The sequence below is a fragment of the Amia ocellicauda genome, chromosome 2 (assembly GCF_036373705.1).
Source record: "Amia ocellicauda isolate fAmiCal2 chromosome 2, fAmiCal2.hap1, whole genome shotgun sequence".
NCBI classification, from domain to species: domain Eukaryota; kingdom Metazoa; phylum Chordata; class Actinopteri; order Amiiformes; family Amiidae; genus Amia; species Amia ocellicauda.
Window position 1 is genome coordinate 12,350,834 of NC_089851.1, and position 23,601 is coordinate 12,374,434.

General features: G+C 38.8%; 2 protein-coding genes across 3 annotated transcripts in view; both read left to right on the plus strand.

Annotated features, from left to right (window-relative positions):
• The first annotated feature begins 202 nt into the window (after positions 1-202).
• rab12 (RAB12, member RAS oncogene family) lies at positions 203-17,511 on the plus strand. Its single transcript, XM_066718858.1, has 6 exons — positions 203-603; positions 2,225-2,285; positions 11,673-11,811; positions 11,976-12,065; positions 13,959-14,063; positions 14,955-17,511. Exons 1-6 carry the CDS (start codon positions 369-371, stop codon positions 15,066-15,068), a joined length of 744 nt encoding a protein of 247 aa, XP_066574955.1. The 5' UTR covers positions 203-368; the 3' UTR covers positions 15,069-17,511.
• Positions 17,512-19,581: 2,070 nt separating this feature from the next.
• Positions 19,582-23,601, plus strand: part of mtcl1 (microtubule crosslinking factor 1) — a 57,710-nt gene continuing 53,690 nt past the window's right edge. For both annotated transcript variants that reach the window (XM_066718871.1, XM_066718880.1), the window contains exon 1: positions 19,582-21,072. In XM_066718871.1, the coding sequence (XP_066574968.1) occupies positions 20,131-21,072 (942 nt within the window). In that variant the 5' untranslated portion in view covers positions 19,582-20,130. The remainder of the gene's footprint in view (positions 21,073-23,601) is intronic.

Sequence of the window (23,601 nt, forward strand, 5' to 3'; positions counted from 1 at the left end):
TTTGTATACAAAATCAACGACATAGGCTATTTCATACCTTTTCATATTGTTGGTGTAACAAATGTTAACTAAGTCACATTTTGTTGTGCAGCCGTAAGTGAACAAGGTCTTCCTTCCTGTAGGGGTCGCATTTTCTTTCCTCAGATCCTTTCTCGTTCCCCTTGTTATAAATAGCCCTTTCCCAGGCCGGACTCTCTTGTCTATGATGTAATGCTCTGCTTCCCTTTCCCACCACAGGACAACAACTGGGAAGAAGAAAACTTTTGGGAACTCTTTAGGACGCACATAAAGCAAAAGTTTCTTTCAAAACGTGACTGTAATCGATTCTCTTCTCTGGCCTTCCCGGGCTGCCCGATGTGTCATTGGTAATGGATTCGCGATACGAGATCCAGCGCAGGGGCGGCGGAGGTGGGCACGGCGGGGGCTCCCTGCGCGACTCCCCGGCTCTGACAGGGGCTCAGGCTCGGCGCAGGAAGATGCCGCCCCGGCCGGCCGACTATAAACTGCAGGTCATCATTATTGGCTCCCGTGGAGTGGGCAAAACCAGCCTGATGGAGAGATTCACGGACGATACTTTCTGTGAGGCGTGCAAGTCCACCGTGGGTAAGATCACCCGTGCAATAATAATCATCATCATCATCATCATCATCATAATAATAATAAGTATAATAATAATTAAACCGTTAACTAGCGCCATGTGCTCATTTGGATTGTGTTTCAGATCCATGAGTTAACGATGAATTGATCTATCTCCTATTATTATTACACTTATTACTAGTACTGCACCGATTCTCTTTGGAAAGCAACACTGTAACAATATTTCGTTGCTACAATGTTGTTAGAACGTTGTGTTTGTCAAATTGTAACAGTATTCCGATGTGTGTGATCTTATCCATTATTTTAAATGACTTTTTATGCATGATAATTTTAGTAAGACATACTGAAGTTACACAACTCATTTTTGATATCAGTCTCTTAGTTGTGATCTGTGTTGTGTGATGATATGTCTGCTGTTAGTGACTGCAGTTGCACCTGGTCTGTGTGATTCTGTGCTGTTGGCACCATCCCAACTCCTCTCCGCAAAACCTCATTTGGGAAGAAGTGTAATAGTCATGGCGCATATAATAACACTAACGTGTTGCTCAGAATCAGGTGCCACCCTATGAAAGCAGTCCAGCAGGAAAGTGTGATTCAGATCCTGATAGAACAGAAATGGACACGTATATACAGGGACTACATCATATTATTGGGGGATAACTGTATCGAACATGCAGAAAAATCCAGAATATCTTTCTCAAAACGTATAGGAAATTCAGCTTAGGCTAAGCCTTTACATTCAATATCTTGAGTTTTGCACAGTCACAGTTTGCAGGCCACTACACTGTGGTGTCAGTCTCTGTGTGCTCAGTATTTGGCAGGATGTACTTGTTTGCAGCTGAAGATTGTAGGGGTAATTTCGGCATCTATTATAGTTCAATATGAGAGGTATGCAGGCTACATGCTCTTGTTTGCAGGACCTTGTGGGGCCTAATTTGAAAAACTCTTCATAAGTTCTTCATACAAGTTTAGAATTGTTTAGAATTGGGCTTCAGCTGTTGCCCTCGGACTGGGCAGTTGAGCAGCTGAAAGTGAAATGGCAGTGTGTGTGGAGAACACAGCCCGGCTCTCATTAATGTGTCAAGGATTTGTGATTTTCAGCACCGGGGTATATTTAGAAATCCTGAGTGTAGCCACTTTGACTGAAGCAGGGAGATAAGACGACCGCTGTTATACATGCTTGATTGACTGACTGTGTTTGGTATGCCCGGGTTCGAGTCTCGGGGGTGAATTGTGTGCGTGCCTCAGTATTTTGTTATAGCATTGTGCTTTTAAGTCTAGTCGATTCAAGTATAATTGCACCTTCTGCTAAATATATTTGTTTTGGGCCTGTTCCACTCGATTCCCCCAAACTTACCAACTTAACCTCATCTCTGTTGTGATGCATGTCCCTTATGCAGACAAATGTATACAATCCTTTATGGTCTTTTTCCATGAGCACATCACTATCCATTGAGAAATGTTTTATGACTTACTTACTGTAGTTTATTTTGTAATGTTTTTTCTTTTATTAAGTAATTTAGCCACAATATGTTATGTTTACTATATCTTATTTTGCACTAGATTTCAGTATATATTTTCTTAATATTTCTCTCCTGACTTCCATCCCTTTGTTTTTCATTTTCAGGTGTTGATTTTAAAATCAAAACTGTAGAGCTAAGAGGAAAGAAAATCAGATTACAGATCTGGTAAGTAATATTGAGCTGTCCAGCTATACAGTTAGTTACCCCTTCATTTGAATTTATATTGAGCTTTTATCCTGCTACTAACTTAATACTGGCTGTATTAACTCTGTCATTGAACCCTAACATTAGAAATGTGCTTTAGGAAGTATTTCAGCTTTCATTTGATTTTGTGTACCCATGCATTTGTGTACCCATCAGTCAGGAATTGATCCTGGAGTGGAATCAAGATTGATTTACTTGTTAAAACTACTTGCATACCTCATTTATTTATTTATTATAGCAACTCTATATCTATCTCGTTATCTCTCTCTCTCTCGCCCACTCATATATAAATACATATAATAACTTATGATAATAGTGTTTATATAATGTACATGTACAGCTGATGTATGAGAGAACTAGGTATATATCTATATATACAGGTGTGCTCAAATTTGTTGGTACCCCTCCACAAAAAAAAGGCACAATTTCCTCTGAAATAACTTGGAACTGACAAACGTAATTGGCATCCATCATTTTTTATTCCATATTTAATAGGAATCAGACTTTGTTTTTGATTTTGTTTTTCAACATAATATTGTAAATAATAAAACAAATGAAAATGGCATGGACAAAAAGATTCAGAGGCAATCACTGCAATCAAACATCTTCTGTGTCTCTCAGTGACACTTCTGCACCTGTTAACAGGTAGTTTGGCCCACTCTTCCTGAGCAAACTGCTCCAGCGGTCTCAGGTTTGATGGGTGCTTCTCCAGACTGCAAGTTTCAGCTCTTTCCATAGATCGATAGGATTCAGATCAGGACTCATAGAAGGCCACTTCAGAACAGTCCAATATTTTATTCTTATCCATTCTTGGGTGCTTTTAGCTGTGTGTTTTGGGTCATCATCCTGTTGCAGGACCCATGACCTGCGACTGAGACAGAGCTTTCTGACACTAGGCAGTACATTTCGCTCCAGAATGCCTTGATAGTCTTGAGATTTCATTGTGCCCTGCACAGATTCAAGGCACTCTGTGCCAGGCGCAGCAAAGCAGCCCCAAAACATAACCGAGCCTCCTCCATGTTTCACTGTAGGTATGGTGTTCTTTTCTTTGAAAGCTTGATTTTTTGTCTGTGAACAGAGAGCTGATGTGACTTGCCAAGAAGCTCCAGTTTTGACTCCTGTCCAAAGGACACTCTCCCAGAAGGACTGTGGCTTGTGAATATTCATTTTAGAAAATTCCAGTCTGGCTTTTTTATGTTTTTCTTTCAAAAGTGAACTCCTCCTGGGTCTTCTTCCATGGAGGCCACTTTCACTCAAAAAGTGATGAATGGTTTGATCAGAAACTGACATACCTTCACCTTGGAGTTCAGCTTGTATCTCTTTGGCAGTTATCCTTGTTCTTCTGCCATTCGCACTATCCTCTGTTAGTGGAAGCCATTTTGTTTGTTTTAATTTCCACTGTGGTAAAGGAAAGCTGTACACTCGTTCCTGATTAAAACAATCCCGTTTAACCTTTGTATTTGCTGTTAGAAGGCATTGTCTGTGAGTATTCATGTTATCATGTCACTATCTTAGTGTTTCTGTTGCTGTTTACAACTTGTACTGAATCACAGTTTTCTAGTAGGCTACTATAGCTGCTTTTTCACGTACATGCTAATTAGACTACATTTCTATCGAGTTTACCATCACTCCGTAATCGATTGTTTTGAGAAACACGTGTTAATAGTGTTTGTGCTTGTCTACATAGTATTCATTTATACAAAATAGTTTACATTTAAGATAACTATTTACAGGGTAATTTAGTATTACATGCCTTTATGCTGTGTTATTTTAAGCACTTTCATACAATGTATTATAGCATATGTTTGTATTTGTTAATTTCAGTTTTACTCCATTTCAATTGCTGCACAAGAGTGTGGTGGTGTGCAAATAAACCCCTGGAATCGACATTCACCCTCTCGCTTGTGTGGTTTCTGGAAGGAGTTTACCTCTCTGTCTAACTTTGTAGGGGAACACTTAGTGAGGGTAGAACACACAGGAACATCAAGCTGCTTGGAGATGGTCTTGTAGCCTTTACCATGCTTGTCGATTATTTTCTCTGATCTCCTCAGACAACTCTCTCCTCTGCTTTCTCTGGTCCATGTTTTAGTGTGACGCACACAATGATACCAAACGGCACAGTGACTACTTTCCTCCATTTAAATAGGCTGAATGACTGGTTACAAGATTGGAGACGTGTGATACTAATTAAAGAAACTAATTAGTTTGGAATATCACTATAATCCAATTATTATCTTTTCTAAGGGGTACCAACAAATGTGTTCAGGCCATTTTAGAATATCTTCGTAGAATGAGTAATAATTAATCTCAGTTCACAGCTTCTTTGCATTATTCTATGAAATACCAAAGGCATGCATGTATACATGATGCAATAGCTTTTAATTTAATCACTTTTCAGGAGGAATGAAGCCTTATTTCAATGAGATGTAAGGGTACCAACAAATTTGAGCATGTCTGTATCTCTATATATAAAATATACACAGCTCTGGAAAGATCAAGAGACCACTTAACATTGATTTCTGAACTTGGAGTGGTCTCAGTTTTTTCCAGAGTCACACATACATTATATATAATGTATATATTAGTGTTTTGAATTCGATTCCAATACCATTTTCATAAAACTACAACACTGCATCAAATAACAGTATATAAGATTTCTCTCACAAGCAGCATTATTTTTTCAACCTGGAATGTCTTGTTCACAATAAAACTGTAACGCCATATTAAATAATCCAAATCTTTCAAAAATAAAAGTTTCAAGTAGGAATGTCCTGTTTACAATGCCTTGAGATGACTATCTGTTAGACGGTTCCTTTGCCTGATTTAAGTTCATGGGCAGGAAAACAAGTGTCCACATGTGCCTCTGTCAGCCTCATGCGTCTAGGACTGCAGATTATGCCAGATGTTTTGAAAACTCAATTTCAGATTTTTCAGAACTAAACAACCATGTCATAACAACTTGATACACATTAGACAGACATACCAAACAATGCAAAAATTGTAGTACCAAAGCGTTTTTTGTTTTTAGAATTGAAAAATTACTGAATTTGTGATATACCATGCAACAGAGGCATTTCTAGACTTCAAGTTTTAGGGGGGCTTCGAAACGGTGTCCAGGGGGGAGGAGGGGAGCTGACGGTGTTTTTGTTTTTTTCTCGGTGTAAGAGCGGGGGGGGTGGGGGTGTTGCTGACAGTGTTTTGCCGCGTTACTTCTTTATTCTTGGATTCTTTTGTTGTATTATTTTTGGGGGGGCTGAGAGAAAATACAAGGGCGGCTGACGGTGTTTTGTTGGACTGTTTGACCGCGCCATTACTTTTTGGGGGCTGAGAGATAATACAGGGGGCTGAAGCCCCCCTAAATAGGGTCTAGTGATGCCTCTGCTGTGCAACACTGATATGTATATATAACTAATATATATAGTTAATTCTCAGTTACCTTTATAAGAACATAAGAAAGTTTACAAACGAGAGGAGTCCATTCGACCCATTGTGCTCATTTGGTGTCCATTAATAATATTCATATTATCTAAGTGCCTTCGAATAACTTGTGCTGCCAAGATTGTATCTGCTGAGCCACCTATTTAAGTATTATCTGCAAATTTGACAAGTTTGCTAACTATCCCCGAGTCCAGATCATTAATATAGATTAGAAAAAGCACAGGCCCTAGTACTGACCCCTGTGGAACTCCACTAACAACCTCACTCCAGTTAGAAGCGACTCCTCTAATCGACACCCTCTTGTTTCCTATGCATCAACCAGTTCACTATCCATCTACTTACATTACCCTGAATGCCTACAGCTTCCAATTTGAGGACCAGTCTTTTTGAAAATCTAAGTGTATCATATTATGATGGAGTAGGCCCATCCCTCTTTTAAGATGTTTGAAAAAACCTTCCAAACAAACAAAGGCTTACCTGGTGTGGGGTTGTAGAGCGGCCATCTGGGGGAAAGAAGGGGAAGGTTACAGAGGCCATGTTGGGAAGGGACTTTAGAGACCTCTGTTGCCTTATCACTGGCAAGGTAGGGGGTTCATTATTATTATTATTATTATTATTATTATTATTATTATTATGATTATTATTATTATTATGTATTTCTTATTTCTGGTTGAGTCTAGGGAGTGGGGCTAAGCTTAAAAGGTGGGTCAAGGAGTTCAGTAGGGGAGAGCTGTGTGGTGGTTAACACCCGCCGTTTGTGGTCCTGTTTTGAGGATTTGTATATTTGTTGTCTGAAACTATTTAGTCAGTGTGTTGGCAGTGATTACAGTGGTTTTGTTTTAGCTTTTTGACTGAAAGACAATAAATGTCCCTGTTTTTTGAAGCCTTGCTATCATTATTCATAATTGTCTGACTTTGGGACCACTACACATCATATGCTTTCACATGATCTACAGCTGCAGTTGCTCTAATGAATTAGTAAGAAATGATCTGCTTCATCTAAACCCATGTTGACTGTCTCCGAGAATATGGTTTTCATTAAGATGCTCCTCTATTTTCTGTCTAATCATTTTTTCCAACATTTTACAAGTGATGCAGGTGAGACTGATTGGTCTGTAATTTCCTGGCTCAGTTTTGTCCCCTTTCTTGTGGATTATTATGACATTTGCTGTCTTCCAGTCAGTTGGCACATCCCCTGTTCTTATGCCTCGGTTCCACTGGCTTAAGCGTCGTGTCGTGCCGTGCCGGAGTCCCAGAGCTGTTTCTGTAAACCAGGCCGCTGTGAATCCGTCCCTCTGATGGAGGAGCAGTGACTGTGGGTTTGGTTTGTGTTTCGTTTTAAAAACAGAGACAGGAAACACTACGAGTGACACAGCCTGACGTGGAGAGGACTTTGTGTGTATTTTATTCTTTCTGCTTTACATGATTGTAAACAGCGTAATAAATACACGTTTCTGTCAGGAGATATTAGAAAGAGCTAAACGTGTAGAGACAACATTATATTCAGGCAAGCACGTCCCATAAGATTACGTTTCCATGTACAACAATAATACTAAATAGCAAATATGTATTGTTATTATTATCGTCATCATTTGTGCTAGTATATATGTATTTTAAATGGCACAGCGTGAATCCCTTAATTTATTACTCTTACTACAGATTTGTAACTGCAAAAAATACTTATTGCCGTATTATTTATAATGTACTTATCAGACGTCCTTAACCAAAGCAAGTTACAGTTGAAACAAAATACACATGTTTCACGATTAATCATCCAGATACAATATAGCAGGTTTAATTTAACTCAGGTGTGCACGTCTCAGTCATGGCATTTATGGACGCATTTATTAAACCAGTCCTTAATGTTTTAGAGGGAAACCCAGATCTGCTGTATTTATTTATTCATTCATTTATCTTGTAAATGGACACGTTAACTGAATCGTGTCCGCCTTCACACTGACTGTCTCTGCGGATTGTCCTGCACACCATTCACACAACACAGCCTGAACACCGGCCAGTTATTCATACAATATTAATAACATCGGCTGCTACGATCCGATTTATTATCCTTCAGTTTATTTTAACTAGTCACGGCACTGCACCGGTCCTGTGAAATCACAGTGTTTAATGCACTCGGATATTAACTGTAAGCAGTCAATTTCTCTGTACGTGGATTTCACTCCATGCTGCTAATAAAACTGTAATTCTTCGTGATCGCACACAGCATTTGAGATTATTTATTCCGACACAATGTATCTGATCTCCTCCCTGTCTGTCTACAGTCCAGCGCACATCCCCTCCTGAAAGTGCATCATGTCCTCAGTGGTGACGGACGCTTATGGACACGTCCAGCACCAGATATTTAACCTCCACAAAACACGGACGCGTCCGGACGCTTAGCCAGTGGAAACGGGGCATAAATGTCATTTTGAATATTTGAGTTAGTGGCCTATAAATAATTTCCCTAATTTCTTTAAGTACTGTTGCAAATATACCATCTGGCCCAGGTGATTTGTTGGTTTTTAATTCTGTAAGTCCCTTTAGTACCTCCTCCTCATGTATCCCGATCTCTCTTAGGGTTTGACTGGACTGATTGTTAACCTGTGGCATGTTATCTGTTTTTTCTTTTGTAAAAACCTCTTTGAAATACTCATTTAGAACATTTGCCACATCTTGTTCATTTTCCAAGATACTTCCAGTTTTTCCCTTTATCTGTTTCACTTCCTTTATTGACCTCTTGCTGTTGTAGTATTGAATTTTTTTTAATTATTATTCTTTCTATTTCCCTCTTTGCTTTCCTGATTCCTTTCTTAAGATCTCTTTGCAGCTCAACATATTCTTTGTATTTTGTTTCGTTGTATGCACTAGCCATATTGTGATCACAGTTTGCCATTGGTTCTCTAACTAGTGTCCCTCTGACTCTTTCTTGGTCATTTGAAAAGATCAGATCAATGCATGCTCTTTCCCTGGTTGGTTCCCTGACAAATTTAGTTAGAAAGCAGTAATTTCTATTTCTGCTTCTGTAGTCCCAACTGGGCTTTCACAGTCTATGTTTGGGAAATTGAAATCCTCCGGATCTTTTATTTAGAAGTTTAATAACTTCAGACAAGATTAACTTCAATTAAGGCAGTTAAAACAACATCAGGAATGCTAAGACTGTCTGAATTATATTCAGGTGTGGGCCGACACCTGTTTGATGAAATTCAATGTGGACAAGTGCAAGGTATTACATACAGGTAACAGACATGTCCACTATAATTACACTATGGGAGGAATAGAACTAGATTAAGTAACGCATGAGAAAGACCTAGGAGTCTATGTGGACTCCTCACTCTCCCCATCCAAACAATGTGGGGAAGCAATAAAAAAGGCAAACGGGATGTTAGGGTATATTGTCAAAAGTGTAGAATTTAAAACAAGGGCAGTAATGTTCAGACTGTACAATGCACTAGTTAGAGCTCATCTGGAATGAAGTGTGGAGCACAACTGTACACATTAAGAAAGATATCGCTGCTCTAGAGGCAGTTCAGAGGAGAGCAACCAGACTTATTCCAGGTCTGAAGGGAATGTCCTACTGAGAGACTGAGGGAACTGAACCTTTTCACCCTGGAACAGAGGAGACTATGTGGGGACTTGATTCAAGTTTTCAAAATCATGAAAGCCACATCAAACCAGAGGAGCTTTTCCAGATCAGCAGGGACACACGGACCCGGGGACACAAATGGAAATTGGGCTTCAAGGCATTCAAGACGGAAAACAGGAGACACTTCTTCACACAGAGAGACGTCACAATCTGAACAAACTCCCCAGTGATGTGGCTGAAGCTGAAAATTTCGAAACATTTAAAAATAGACTGGATAGGATCCTTGGATCACTTAGTTATTAATAAACACCAAACGAGCACGATGGGTCGATTGGCCTTCTTTCATTTGTAAACTTTGTTCTTATGTTCTTATGAAACTAGGAACGCAACAAGATAGTTGCCTCTCACCTTTGCTATCCTGTGGCAACTTGTAAATCCTCCTTGTAGTTCAGTTTTCACATCTTTCCCCGTGTAAACCAATAACCAATTTCAAATACATTTCAAACATTTTTTGTAAAGGTTGATTTTAAAAGGAAACCCTTAGTTTTGGCAGCCAGCTATTCTAATGTATATGGACATATTTATTAGAAAATATGGACAAATATGGGGCACTTCAAAATTGCTGTTACAGTTGTGTTTGTCTTAATTCAGTTTTTTTAAATTAAAATGTCTGGTTAATGGTCCTGAATGTGCAAAGTTAAACTTGCATTTGCTTCACATATTCTGCATTGTTTGAGTCTCTTCCTTCTTTTCTGAAGAAAATTAAATTAAATCCTCTGCCTTTGCATCACAAATTGAAATGTTCTGACTAGATCTCATGACTGAAGAACTACAGATAATGTGTATCTTTTGTGTCTACATCTGCAACTGATGTGCCTTCAATATCATGAACAGAAAGCATTCACTGACCTTTGAACACTTTTATTTTTTTGTTCCATACTTGTTCCAGCCGTTCCAGCATGTTGAGCTTGAAATGCATGGTAGATGAGCTCCAAAAACAGTATTTCATGAATGCCTGTGCTTAACTGTCTTTGTGTGTTTGCTTACATTAATACACCTAGAGAGACTCTACGGTAGCTCACTAACTCCCCCCTGGCAGGACTCCAGCTCTGAATGTCCGACATGTCCGTGTGTGTCCCACTCATCCAACCTAACACCCTCATCATCCTCGGCTTCATCGGTAGCCTAACTGTAGATTTCCATGTGAAGTCTCCATTCGTCAGCACTGTGGCTCTGGGAATGAGTCGCATAGCGCAGGGTTCGCTTGCAAGGTGACTACAACTAAGGTAATTCCCAAATGGCAACAGTCCAGTGCGAACGAGTTTCATTATCATTGTGATATCATTCTGAATGTTTGTCATTCTTTGAGCGCTCTGTTGTGAATTTCTAACTTACAATGGAAAAGAAGGCCTTGACTTGCAATAGTTTGAAAAAAGGAAACTAAAACAATTACAGATTGTTTGGGTGTTTAATCTTTCTTTATAATGAAAGTACTAGAGGCCTTGCTATTTCCTACGCTCTGAATAAGGGCATCTGCTAAGAAATTATTAAACCAGTTTCTAAATACCTTCTGTAATTGGAGACCACTCTGAGATGTCTCCAAACACGTTTATACTCTTTACAAACTGTAAATAAAAGGTGATTTAGCAAATAAAAGGGAATACTTTTTTAAATAACGGTCAGTATTATATATATCAGTAATAGATGTGTATGAGTAACTCACGTATAAGTTTAAATGCAAAATAATAATCATATCCCAGCAATCAGTGATGGAAAGCAGATTTATCCAGTTGATATCTGATGTCAAATGGTCTTGTTTGAGAAGCTGTTTTTTGTCAATGGTGCCATAGTTTCTTGAAGGTCCTTAATCATGGCCCTTGAGTTTCAGTTAGCTGCCTGAACCAACACTGTACTACATTTGTATTTTACGTATTTAGGGAATATAATTCATATTCATATTAATGTATATTATGTATATTAATGTATATTGATAGATATGTTTTCAGTTTTATTTATGTTGAACAATAATTCATGTAAACCTGCATTTTCATTGCTAAATCACCTCTTAGTTCACTTCACAGGGTCTGAATAAATCTATATTTTTATTTTAAATACTATTCCGCTAAGAGCTTTCAATCGTTCAGTGATTTAGTTTCATGAGGACAGTTGATGAGGCTGACTAGTTATTTCAAAGCATGTTCAGAATTGTATTTATAATTTCTTGGCTTGAAATGTACTAACAAACTTTGTATTTGCCTCTGTAGGAAGGATGTGTACTGAGTGAGCTGATAATATAATGTGCCTCAACTTAATCTTCATCTTTACAGGGACACAGCTGGACAAGAGAGATTTAACAGCATTACGTCTGCCTACTACAGAGGTGCCAAGGGAATAGTTTTAGTATATGACATTACTAAGCAGGAAACCTTTGAAGACTTGCCTAAATGGATGAAAATGATTGACAAGGTACACAAATTTGGAAAACACTCTTATTTCTGTATTTTCTTGTAAGGAGTACCACTTACTTCAGTTTACAGCCATTAATTGAATACCTCACAGCTTCAGAGCTGCTGAAAAGAAACAGCTGTTAAAGATACAATTTATTTTATTTCCTATTATCATTTTGCCAGTATGCTTCAGAGGATGCTGAGCTTTTACTAGTTGGAAATAAACTGGACTGCGAGACTGACCGGATAATATCTCGACAGCAAGGGGAAAAGGTAGGTGCCCAGAGTCCGTTAAATATCTCAAACTGCCGAGATTACAGATGTCCACCCAAGTTAATTACTTGAGTGGAGTCCAGTATTTCACATGTAATTCCTTACTGAGATTTGTTGTAGTTCCAGTTGCTGGCTAGACATGTAAGGCTGCTTTAACAGACCCAGATTAGCCATAGTCTTAAACTATCCAATGGTATTTTAGGTAGGGTAATCCAAGTTAGAACTAATTTAGGTCTGTGAAACCAGCGGGTAATGTTCTATTTATAATTGTATTTCTATATGTATATATATATGTATATGTGTGTGTGTGTGTATATATATATATATATATATATATATATATATATATATATATATATATATATATATATATATGTATGTATGTATGTATAATATATATATATATATATATATATATATATGTATGTATAATATATATATGTATATGTGTATGTGTGTGTGTATATATATGTATGTATAATATACACTCACCTAAAGGATTATTAGGAACACCATACTAATACTGTGTTTGACCCCCTTTCGCCTTCAGAACTGCCTTAATTCTACATGGCATTGATTCAACAAGGTGCTGAAAGCATTCTTTAGAAATGTTGGCCCATATTGATAGGATAGCATCTTGCAGTTGATGGAGATTTGTGGGATGCACATCCAGGGCACGAAGCTCCCGTTCCACCACATCCCAAAGATGCTCTATTGGGTTGAGATCTGGTGACTGTGGGGGCCAGTTTAGTACAGTGAACTCATTGTCATGTTCAAGAAACCAATTTGAAATGATTCGACCTTTGTGACATGGTGCATTATCCTGCTGGAAGTAGCCATCAGAGGATGGGTACATGGTGGTCATAAAGGGATGGACATGGTCAGAAACAATGCTCAGGTAGGCCGTGGCATTAAAACGATGCCCAATTGGCACTAAGGGGCCTAAAGTGTGCCAAGAAAACATCCCCCACACCATTACACCACCACCACCAGCCTGCACAGTGGTAACAAGGCATGATGGATCCATGTTCTCATTCTGTTTACGCCAAATTCTGACTCTACCATCTGAATGTCTCAACAGAAATCGAGACTCATCAGACCAGGCAACATTTTTTCAGTCTTCAACTGTCCAATTTTGGTGAGCTTGTGCAAATTGTAGCCTCTTTTTCCGATTTGTAGTGGAGATGAGTGGTACCCGGTGGGGTCTTCTGTATTTGTAGCCCATCCGCCTCAAGGTTGTACGTGTTGTGGCTTCACAAATGCTTTGCTGCATACCTCGGTTGTAACGAGTGGTTATTTCAGTCAAAGTTGCTCTTCTATCAGCTTGAATCAGTCGGCCCTTTCTCCTCTGACCTCTAGCATCAACAAGGCATTTTCGCCCACAGGACTGCCGCATACTGGATGTTTTTCCCTTTTCACACCATTCTTTGTAAACCCTAGAAATGGTTGTGCGTGAAAATCCCAGTAACTGAGCAGATTGTGAAAAACTCAGACCGGCCCGTCTGGCACCAACAACCATGCCACGCTCAAAATTGCTTAAATCACCTTTCTTTCCCATTCAGACATTCAGTTTGGAGTTCAGGAGATTGTCTTGACCAGGACCACACCCCTAAATGCATTGAAGCAACTGCCATGTGATTGGTTGGTTAGATAATTGCATTAATGAGAAATTGAACAGGTGTTCCTAATAATCCTTTAGGTGAGTGTATATATGTATATGTGTATGTGTGTGTGTATATATATGTATGTATAATATATATATGTATGTGTATGTGTGTGTGTGTGTGTGTATATATATATATATATATATATATATATATATCTAATATGCAAGTGTAGAAGTGACCACTTTTTAATATGAAAGATTGACATCCCGTTTTGTTCTTTTCGCAGTTTGCTCAGCAGATTTCTGGGATGCGGTTTTGTGAAGCAAGTGCCAAGGATAATTACAATGTTGATGAGATATTTTTAAAGCTTGTTGATGACATTCTAAACAAGGTTTGTACAGAAAACAAATTCAGTTCTCTCTGTCAGTGTCAGTTTAATTTTCACATTAGGTCGCCCATCTGTCTCAGTTCCACAGCTACAGAGTACCTCGACACCTCAACCAAGTGGAATTTCACGTGGGCTATAAAGGAGCTGCTTGACATTTACAGAGCTTCCTACAGACATTTCAGTACAGTATCTAACTGCCAAACTAGCACAGAGAAGGGGGCTGTCATCTCTCACATTCACCTTGTGGGCTTTTCGAATCTGCTCTGGTTTCGAATACTTCCACTTGTTACTCCTGTTGGAGTGAAGAATTCACTTTCTAACTGACAAGCCATAGGAGGTACTTTTCCTACCTTGCCTTTGATGTGTGATGAAGCCTTCTGTGGTGAAAGATATTTCAGTCTTGTTTACGAAGAACTAAATTGGCCATGAGATGCAAGCTGCGCGTTACTCAGAGCGAAGGATCACAACCCGAAGCCAATACGCTTTGTATTAATTAGCATGATGTATAGTTAGAACTATTTAACATTTAAACAATGTGCATGTCCAATTAGTGTTACTGGCTGGTTAATTGTGTCTCATAACTCTAATGACTCAATTACAATACATGTTTTTGGTCCTTGTACTAGACTGTCTCTTAAGGGAAAAGTTTTGTCTGTTAAAATCATAAACCCCCATAATACACAGGGATTATGCCTTGCTTATCTTTGTTACTGAACGGACGAGCACGATCCTTTATATTTACATGTAAGAGTGAATTAGGAGAGCGTCTGCATAAACCAATCAAGTGCAGTAAGGCGATTTGCAGTCCAGACTTTCCACAAAAGAAATGCTGACGTGTGGTTTTATTTGCACTGTATCTATTTAGTAAGTGTAGCTGTATTTCTTTTGTTTCAGTTGCCTTTAGAGATCCCCAGCAAAGGGCTGTCGAACAGCATCCTCTCCCTGCAGCCAGAACCGGAAGTGCCCCCAGAGCTGCCCCCGCCACGGCCCAGTCTCCGGTGCTGCTGAGACCCTCGCCACCCAAGTGTCCGTTCAGCAGTGTCGCTGTGAACCATTCCTGCCAGGCAGGGGGCGATGAGTGTTGGTTAGGAGGTGGGATTTAATTTCCTAATAAGAATCTGGCTTCTCCGAAATCTTGCTTTTACCTTTGTACAGTAAGAGATATGCAATATGAAGATAGGCACACAAGCACATACTTACTACCACTGACTACCTCACACTCGGGAAATCAGTGACTGCTAGATCCCATGGATGCCTTCCTGTTAATGCCCTTAAGACCCTATTTAAACTGCAGTACAGTCTAGACAATTACGTTGTGTCCAATCGTTTGGAAGGTACGACATGTCATTACCGCTATCTAATTAGTAGATGGAGTCGCTCTAAGAGGACTAGTTCATCGTCTTTAAATAATTCTATGAAACCGTTGGCGGCTGTTGCCATCTGTAATCATTGGCACAACGTTGGTTCAGGTGGCTTGTAAGAGTGGTCACCCAGAGTAGCTCTCAACCCTTAGTCCAGTAGCCTTAAAACATTGAATTTTAAGACAGCATTGAGCCAGGTGGCGGTATTTATTCGCAGGTAAGCCAACGTGTCCGTGTTAATCTATTAATTCTAATATATACTGTACTACGTCAGTCAAATGTTCATAGCTGAAGTATTCTGTTCAGGCCTTTGGTGTTTGAGCGTCTCGGGAAGAGGGACCCATGATCTTTTTTTAAATTATTCTAAAATATTACACATTATTCTATATTTTAAAAGTATATATTGACAGGGATAGGCAGGAATTGCTTCAGTCTAGCTTTTTTAAATGTATTTATTTTGCCTCGCAAGAGAGTGTTACTGGCTGAGAGAGCTGGCACGAATGGTTCATTTTTTTTCTTTTTCTTTTTTGCACTACAATCAGTTGAAGCTAGTTCGGAACGAGGCGCAAGGGTGTAATGTAAGAAACACATACTAACAAGTCATGTGCAGTGCATATTTCAGCACTAATAAGCATTGTATTTTGGGTCTGGATGATTCGATGGTATTGGACCCCTGAAAGTTCAACAGGATCGTAATATACATTTGAGTACAGTGGTAGATGGGTGAGCATTACTGCTAACCGTATAAATATTATTTTGTGTACTTGACCGATTTTCAGATGAAGGCTTTTTAAGTCCTTGAAATCCCTCATTTTAGACGGTGAGGTAAGCGTAAGATGGTATTTATTATTTTATCTTGAAAAAGGGACATGGCAGAAGGTGATTTTTTAACTTTATGGTCTCTTTATGACTATTTAATCCTGAAATTATTTACAGCTTAAGACTGCACTTTCTCTTTGTTTCTTCTGGTTGAATTCCCACTGCAAAGATAAAATTAAGTCGGTGTGATGCACTGGTGCTCTCAGTGCAATGACTGTAGATTGTTACATGGGGAGAGGAATCAAAATTGAAGGCAGATTCCTAATGGGGCAGATGTGTGATATTATTGCCTAAAGCAGATGCACACTTCTTGTAATTATGACTTGAAAATAAATTGAATCTCAGTTATTTTGCTTTAGATGTGTATTGTTTAAAGAATTGGAAAACTGCATATACAGGACATGCCTAGTTTTGCCCGGCTTCCCAGACATAAAAGCAAGTTGTTTCTGGGCTTGCAGCAACTTTTTTTCCATGGCAAATATATTCCTGCCTGTCTACAGGACACAGATGTTAAAACTGAAATTCAGTCAAATGTAGCCACTCTTACCCTACATGGACAATGTGAAGAGAAAAAAAAAAAGTAGTATTGAATGCATTTTTATTGCATTGTAGAATTTAAAAAATATATTAAAGGAACTTCTATGTTACTTTTTTTTATTATTATTTACAATGTGTGTAGACATTAAAGTGTGTGTGTGTGTGTGTATATATATGTGTGTGTGTGTGTGTATATATAATATATACATAAATATGTACATGTGTATTTATATACACATATATATACATATATGTGTGTGTGTGTATATATATATATATAGACATGCATAGATGTTATATTAATGTAATCACATGCACATACCAAATGTGTACTGTATGTGAAGCAATAGTCTCCATTGTGGAAAATAAAATAAATTCTGCAGTGTATAAGTACGGAGAGCACACAGCACAGTGCTTTAGTATAACCTGTGTTTAAATTTGAAAAAGCCAATGTGTACAATTTTCATGTGATGCATACATTTTAAAGGTAAGCTTTTAGTTATCCCTTCCCGTTTTAAAATGACCTTTTGTTGCATTTAAAACCATTCTTTTCATAAATATAGCAAGCTGCGAGCTGTACATTGAGATACTTAACATTTAAATTCTGGTACAGCAAGTTTTATGTATTTGAATAAGTTGGCATGTTCTAAGACTTATTTTTTTGTGGTATTTATAACTTGTGGCATTCTTTAACTAATGAAGTGCAAATAAAATTTTATATTTATTACCTAGCATTCAAGGTCTGAAAATTCAGTGTAATTTGTGGTATATGTAATAGTGGAAACAACATATGTATAATGACATTTAAAATGTAACTATTTAAATTTAAACTGGCCACCAGATGTCACCCTCCTTCCGTAATACAGTAATAATAAAATCAGTTACAGCATTGGCTACATGAGTGATCATAATCATATATAGTCTTTATTGCATATATATAAGATTTGAAGGTACCAGTTTATTACAGTAATCCGTTATTAATCAGATTATTAACTGTATTGATCACATGTCCTTATAAATACCACATTCACTTACAAGCCTAGAATATCCCTCTAAGATATATATTAATAACTTCTCTATTTTGGTGGATGGCCATACTACTTTTAGTATACAGTGTTTACAGCTTGATAAAGCCCACCTTTTACATCTGAAGTTATTATAAATAGATGGTTGGTATACTATGAAGCTTACTGTGTCAGATTATTAAGTGGGGGATCTGGGAAAGGTGGCGTACTATTGTTCTCTAGTAAAAGCATGAACAAGATCAGAGAAGGATCTATTAAGGTCTTAAGATAACCGGGAGCACCACAACCTCACAGGTAAACCCAATGTCTGTGTAAGAATGTAAGTTTTTGTTTTACTCTTCTAGAATAATGAATCCAGCCTGTTGTTGAAGAATACTTACATGCATAAATATAATATAACCATGCAGGTTGACAACACACAAAGTCAGGAATTAAATATAATTTGCAATTTTTCGTGGCCTTCAATAAATGTCTTCATGAAGAACAGCCCTCTGATGCCTTTGGAATCACACTTCATATCCTCTGGGATCCCCTGTAATGTTAGAAAAGCAGGCCAATGTCTGGAGTATGATTGAGGTGTATGACCTATTTCAGCAATTGAAGGAAAAGGTAGGAGTTCATGTCTGTGGTGTTGGTTTTTATGGATATATTATTCAAATGTATCAGGTGTGAGCAATCAATTTAATTTACGTTAGCAGGCAATCAAAATGCTTTACAATAAGCATCACAATAAAACATGTCTGCATTCTAAGCATTGTTTAATTCTGGAAACACGTGTACACAGAATATATAATCACTGCAGGATGTGACTGAAACTAGTGTTTCATTTCTTATCATTTGAAAATGTATACCCTCCACGTGAAATTGCTAGCTTGCTTTGAAATGAGAATTGCATGAAATCTCTTGCTGAAATTAATGGTTTGATTTGGATTGTGATATCCTTCAGATAAACCCAATGCATACTTGATCATTCAAACAGTTAATTTTGGGTTTCAAAGTCTAAATGACTGAGAGAGTACACTGCTAGGAGCTGTACAAACTTTATTTTGTGTGTGAAAACACTTTAAAAACTCCCAAGCAATGCTATACAAGGAGATCTATAGCTTATATTTACATTTTCTAACCAGCTTCATTATGGACAATGTAAAATGATCTAGTATTTAAAAATTAAGATTTCATCAGGTTTGTGTTAGGCCCTAAAGAGAAGTATGAGAGATGCCATATGTATAATACTATGAAATCACTGCCGCCTATACTTAAAAAATCAGTGGGGGTAGACAATAATAGGACATCCATTTTTAAATGCCATAGGGTAATCATTAAGCAATTACCACTATAACAAAGAGTGGGGTTACTAGGTCCCACAATGTTTTGTTTCTGACTTTATAATACATGGATACAATGAAACCTGTATAACAAACATGTATTATTGGAGAAAAAAAGACTTACCCATCCATACAGACATACTGTGCTGAAAATACATTTTAGTTAAGACTATGCATTAGGCTAAGTCACGTGTACACTAGCTTGTTTTAGTATAAATCAGTGTATTGCAGAAACAAACTTGGATTACAATGAAAAATAGCAGTGTGAAATACATTTCATTTTTTTGTAATTGAAAATAAAAAATCCGATCGGGGGCTGAGATCGGCAACCACTCTAATTGTTTAAAGCTTCCCACTTTACTGTCGGATAGGCCAGTGGTCTTTAAGAGGACACAGACGGGGCTCCAGACATCCCCATTCACAGCCGGCATGCAAAACCTCCTCAGACTTCAGAGACGTGGGGTGTGAGTGTTTGTGAGCAGAGAGCGCATGCGCACGGGCGGCAGGAGCAGCAGAGACCGCAGCGTTTGCAGATTTCTCACGTCAGATCGAGCAGGAAGGGAAGAAAGACGGGCACCGACCGAGGGGGGAAAGGGGGGATGGAATGGAGATATGGAGGGGATTTTTTTTTTTTTGACTTGAATCCAAATTGCACATAAACGGAAACTGAAGACAACCCCCCCCCCCCCATAGCACTGCAGGTGTGACTTGCATCGCATCGATTGCAAATTCCATTGATTGCAGCATTTTCTGAACTGGTTCAAGGAGAGAGACCGGAGGTAGGTGGGGGGTGTTGGGGGGGCAAGAAGATTTATTTGACCATCCATGGAAATAATCTCCTGCTGGGATGTGAGTGTTTGACAAGGTGTGCACCAATCCGAAGTGATGAGAAGGAAAACGGAAAGACAGGACTGTGTTGCTGATGTGATCTGCCAGGGTTATTATTTGTGTGGGCTGAGGATTGATCATTTCTTCCCTCCCCATTCCTTCCTCGTACGTATGGATGATGGAGAGTTTAAATGGCAGCAATCATGAAATCAAGCCGCAAAACCAACAGTTAGTTGAGAAGAAAAAGCTGAACCGAGCGCCTTCCCCTGCCAGACCCTTTCTGAAGGATATCCACTCACGCTCGTCTGCCAAACCCCCGGCTATTCCTCCCAAATCTCCCAACCTGTCGAGTAAGCAGCCTCAGCAGCAATCAACGGGGCTCCCGGCGACTCAAAGCCGGCTGTCCAGGCGCAGCATCCCCGGTGCAAAGGACAAGCCCTCTCCTGCCAAAAGTAGCACTAAGTCGGTAGCAACCAAAAAGGCAACTAAGGTCATCCAACATGGAAGTGCCGAGCAGAAAGTGGCCGGGAAACAGGGTGACACACATCAAAACACTAAAGGGAAAAAGGGTAAAAGATGCACAGTAGCGGAGTCGCCCCACGGCTCACCCAGCCAGAGCCCGGCTGGTGGCCCCCAAGCAGGAGCCGGGCTGGGCAGGATCAGCCACACGGACAGCAGCTCTGACTTGTCCGATTGCCCCTCCGAGCCCCTATCCGATGAGCAGAGGCTCGCCCAGGCGGCCAGCAGCGATGCCGAGTCCGGCACCGGCTCCGGCTCCGGGTCCAGCGACCGGGACCTCCGTGCTGGAGATAACCTGCCTTTCGGGGCTTCATCTGCAGAAACCTCGGGTGGATCTCATAACATACCTCGTATTGTTGAACCCCCAGCTTGCTCGGCGTCCCCGGCCACAGCAAAGGACAAGGTGGCCCATGTGTTGTCCATGCAAGGACCAGGTAGCGGGGCAGGACATGCCCAGAAAGGTTTTGGTCAACTGGATCTTAGACTGGGCACCCCGAGCACCCCTGCAGACCTCATGCTGCTGGGCAAGAAGGGGTTAATAGAGGAGGATTTGCTAAGGGAAATCGACGATCTTCGTTCCGAAAATGACTATCTCAAGGTAATGAAAAAAGTGTATCGTACATTGATTTTACTGTACTTACTATGTTTGCACGTTTAGTGTAAAAGCTGTTTAGGCAATGCTCATAAAGGTCCAATATATAAACATTCATTATTATTTGCCTCTGGGTTGCCTTAGACTCCACAGGAACCAGCATTTATTCATGTAAAGCTAAATCCATCCTCATGTATGAAACTAGTTGATTATTGGTTTAATATGAAGCTGTGCATCACCGGATTTCTGCAGGGAATAAAATATCTCTGCGGTTTAACTCATTCTGGTGAAAGATCTGACATCCTTCATGAAGCGCAACCATTTCTTTGCGCAGTCATTCCTTTTGAAAAGACTCGACCTGAGGCCAAGGAGACTGCGAGGCTGTATCCCTGTTGCTTTTATTTTACTCCACAATCCCCCCGGATTCAGCCCTAAACATGACTAATTATCATTCATTGCGCCCCTGTATCAGGTTCACCGGGTGGGCTATTTGTTTAGACTGGAAGCCAACCACACATGTTGATAGTATTTCACTTGCATGAAACTGAGTGTTGGGCCAACATTATAGTTACTCCCTTCTGTGAGTGAAGGGAAGGAGGTTTATCCTTTACTTTCCCTGAATATATTTTCTTTTCTTTTTTTAATTCAAAACAGGTTTTTCACTTAATGTATTTACAGACACTGCAGTAACAATACACCTAGGATTTTATTATATTTTAAACAAATGTGTGGAGTTAGTGTTAAATGATTAAGATGACACCAGAATTTAAAGCATAATTTACAAGATTAAGGCAGAATTAGTATTAATGTGATGAATTAAAGATAAAAGCTAAATTGGTGAACAAACTAAATTAAGATTATAAATTAGTGTCTACTCTTGTCAAGACCACAGATGAGCGTGAGTATATATATTCCAAACACTGACAACTGTTTGCACACTCAAGTGTAGTGTGCATTCAAGAAAAAAGCAATATGCTCTTCAGTTCCCCATACAAAGAAGAACAATTGGAACTGCTGCAGTGTACAAGCTATTAAAACACCTTCCAACTTGCAACAAATTTTCAACTTGAAAGCTGCTGATGTGATTAATGAATGCAATGTTAAATAATCATGCTTTTAAAATGAAAAACACTTGCTTTAAACTGTATATGTAACTACACGGATACTTTGTATTTGTTTAAGGCTGTCTTCATTAATTGAAATTTCACACATCAGAAGGTATAAAGCAAACCACAGATGGCATTTCAGACCATGCCAATTAAAGGGGGCGTTAAACCTGTTTTGAAGGCAAGTATAGTGCAACACTGAAGACCTGTCAATGCTAAATAATATTTGCCATTTGAAAGGAGGCCTCGAGTTGCAATGTGTTTCATATGTTTTTACTATAGGGTTGTGTCAAAATAGAAGTGCTTTTTCATGGGATAAGGTACAGGCAATACTGAAATATTAAAAGAGGCCTTTTCAGCAAGTATAGTGTTCTCTTATGATATAATGAGGAATTGTGGTGTAGAAGATATGGTCAATTATTCAATTGGTTTTTTTTTTAACTTTATTTCTCTACTTAGTAAAAAAAAAAATAGTTTTGAGAGCAACATTTGGTATTCTTTCACTTGTTATGAAGACGTGTGACTTAATTGGCTTCACCAGCTCTGTGTACACAGTGGCAGTTGGTGATACAATGGCAAGGTCCCTGAGGACATGATAACAGTCAAACTGTGTCCAGATGTATTATAGCATGTAATGGCAACACTTCTGAGCCCCCTTGATAGCCAGCTGTGTCCTGGGTATTTACATTGCCCAGAAGGGAACAGTCATGCATTTGTGTGAGGTGATACACAATAGCTTCCTCTTGATGTGGTCTGTAGGGTCAATGACCAGCTGACTCTCTAAGGCAGGCTATTTACATTTCCCCTCAATTATAATGTAGTCTTAATTCGATCAATATCCCTTGATCCTCACACTTGTTTTTTGACAGTTGCAGTACAGCAGAACACTGTTTTTATGCTGTCATCTGACTAGCCAGGTTTATCCTGCAACCAGAATACAAACATTATTTGTTGTGATTTTAAAATTAAATTACTAATAATTGTTATCCTGAAACCACCTGAAAACATATCGTATTACACAAAATAGAATCGCTGGGTATTTAAAGTATGATTATTACAATACTCCTATAGAAAATGTTTAGATCACCAGAGAATTGTGTAAAAATAATTTGCATTTAATTTACTTTAAAAGAGCAAAGAATATATGGTCACCCAAATCAGAATTTTATTAACTAACATAGAAGAATGTGAAATGAAAGCAACAGGAAAAAAAGGATGATTGAAAACGCTGCAATGTAATGATTATACATTTAGGTATTGTATTTAATTTGTTTCTAAAATGTTTCAATTGATCTTAAAATTCATTTATATAGCAGGGATCACCACAGAGAGAATTACCAGAGATTAAGATAAGCAATGCCAAGGGTCTATTATATAACGTGTAATCCTTGGTAATTCCTCATGTTTAAAGTCCCATTTCTGCCCTCCA

Coding starts and splice junctions, on each gene's coding strand:
- rab12 (XM_066718858.1), top strand. CDS start 369: ATGGATTCGCGATACGAGATCCAGCGCAGGGGCGGCGGAGGTGGGCAC. Junction 12,066..13,958: donor CTCGACAGCAAGGGGAAAAG/GTAGGTGCCCAG, acceptor TTCTTTTCGCAG/TTTGCTCAGCAGATTTCTGG. Junction 14,064..14,954: donor TTGATGACATTCTAAACAAG/GTTTGTACAGAA, acceptor CTTTTGTTTCAG/TTGCCTTTAGAGATCCCCAG.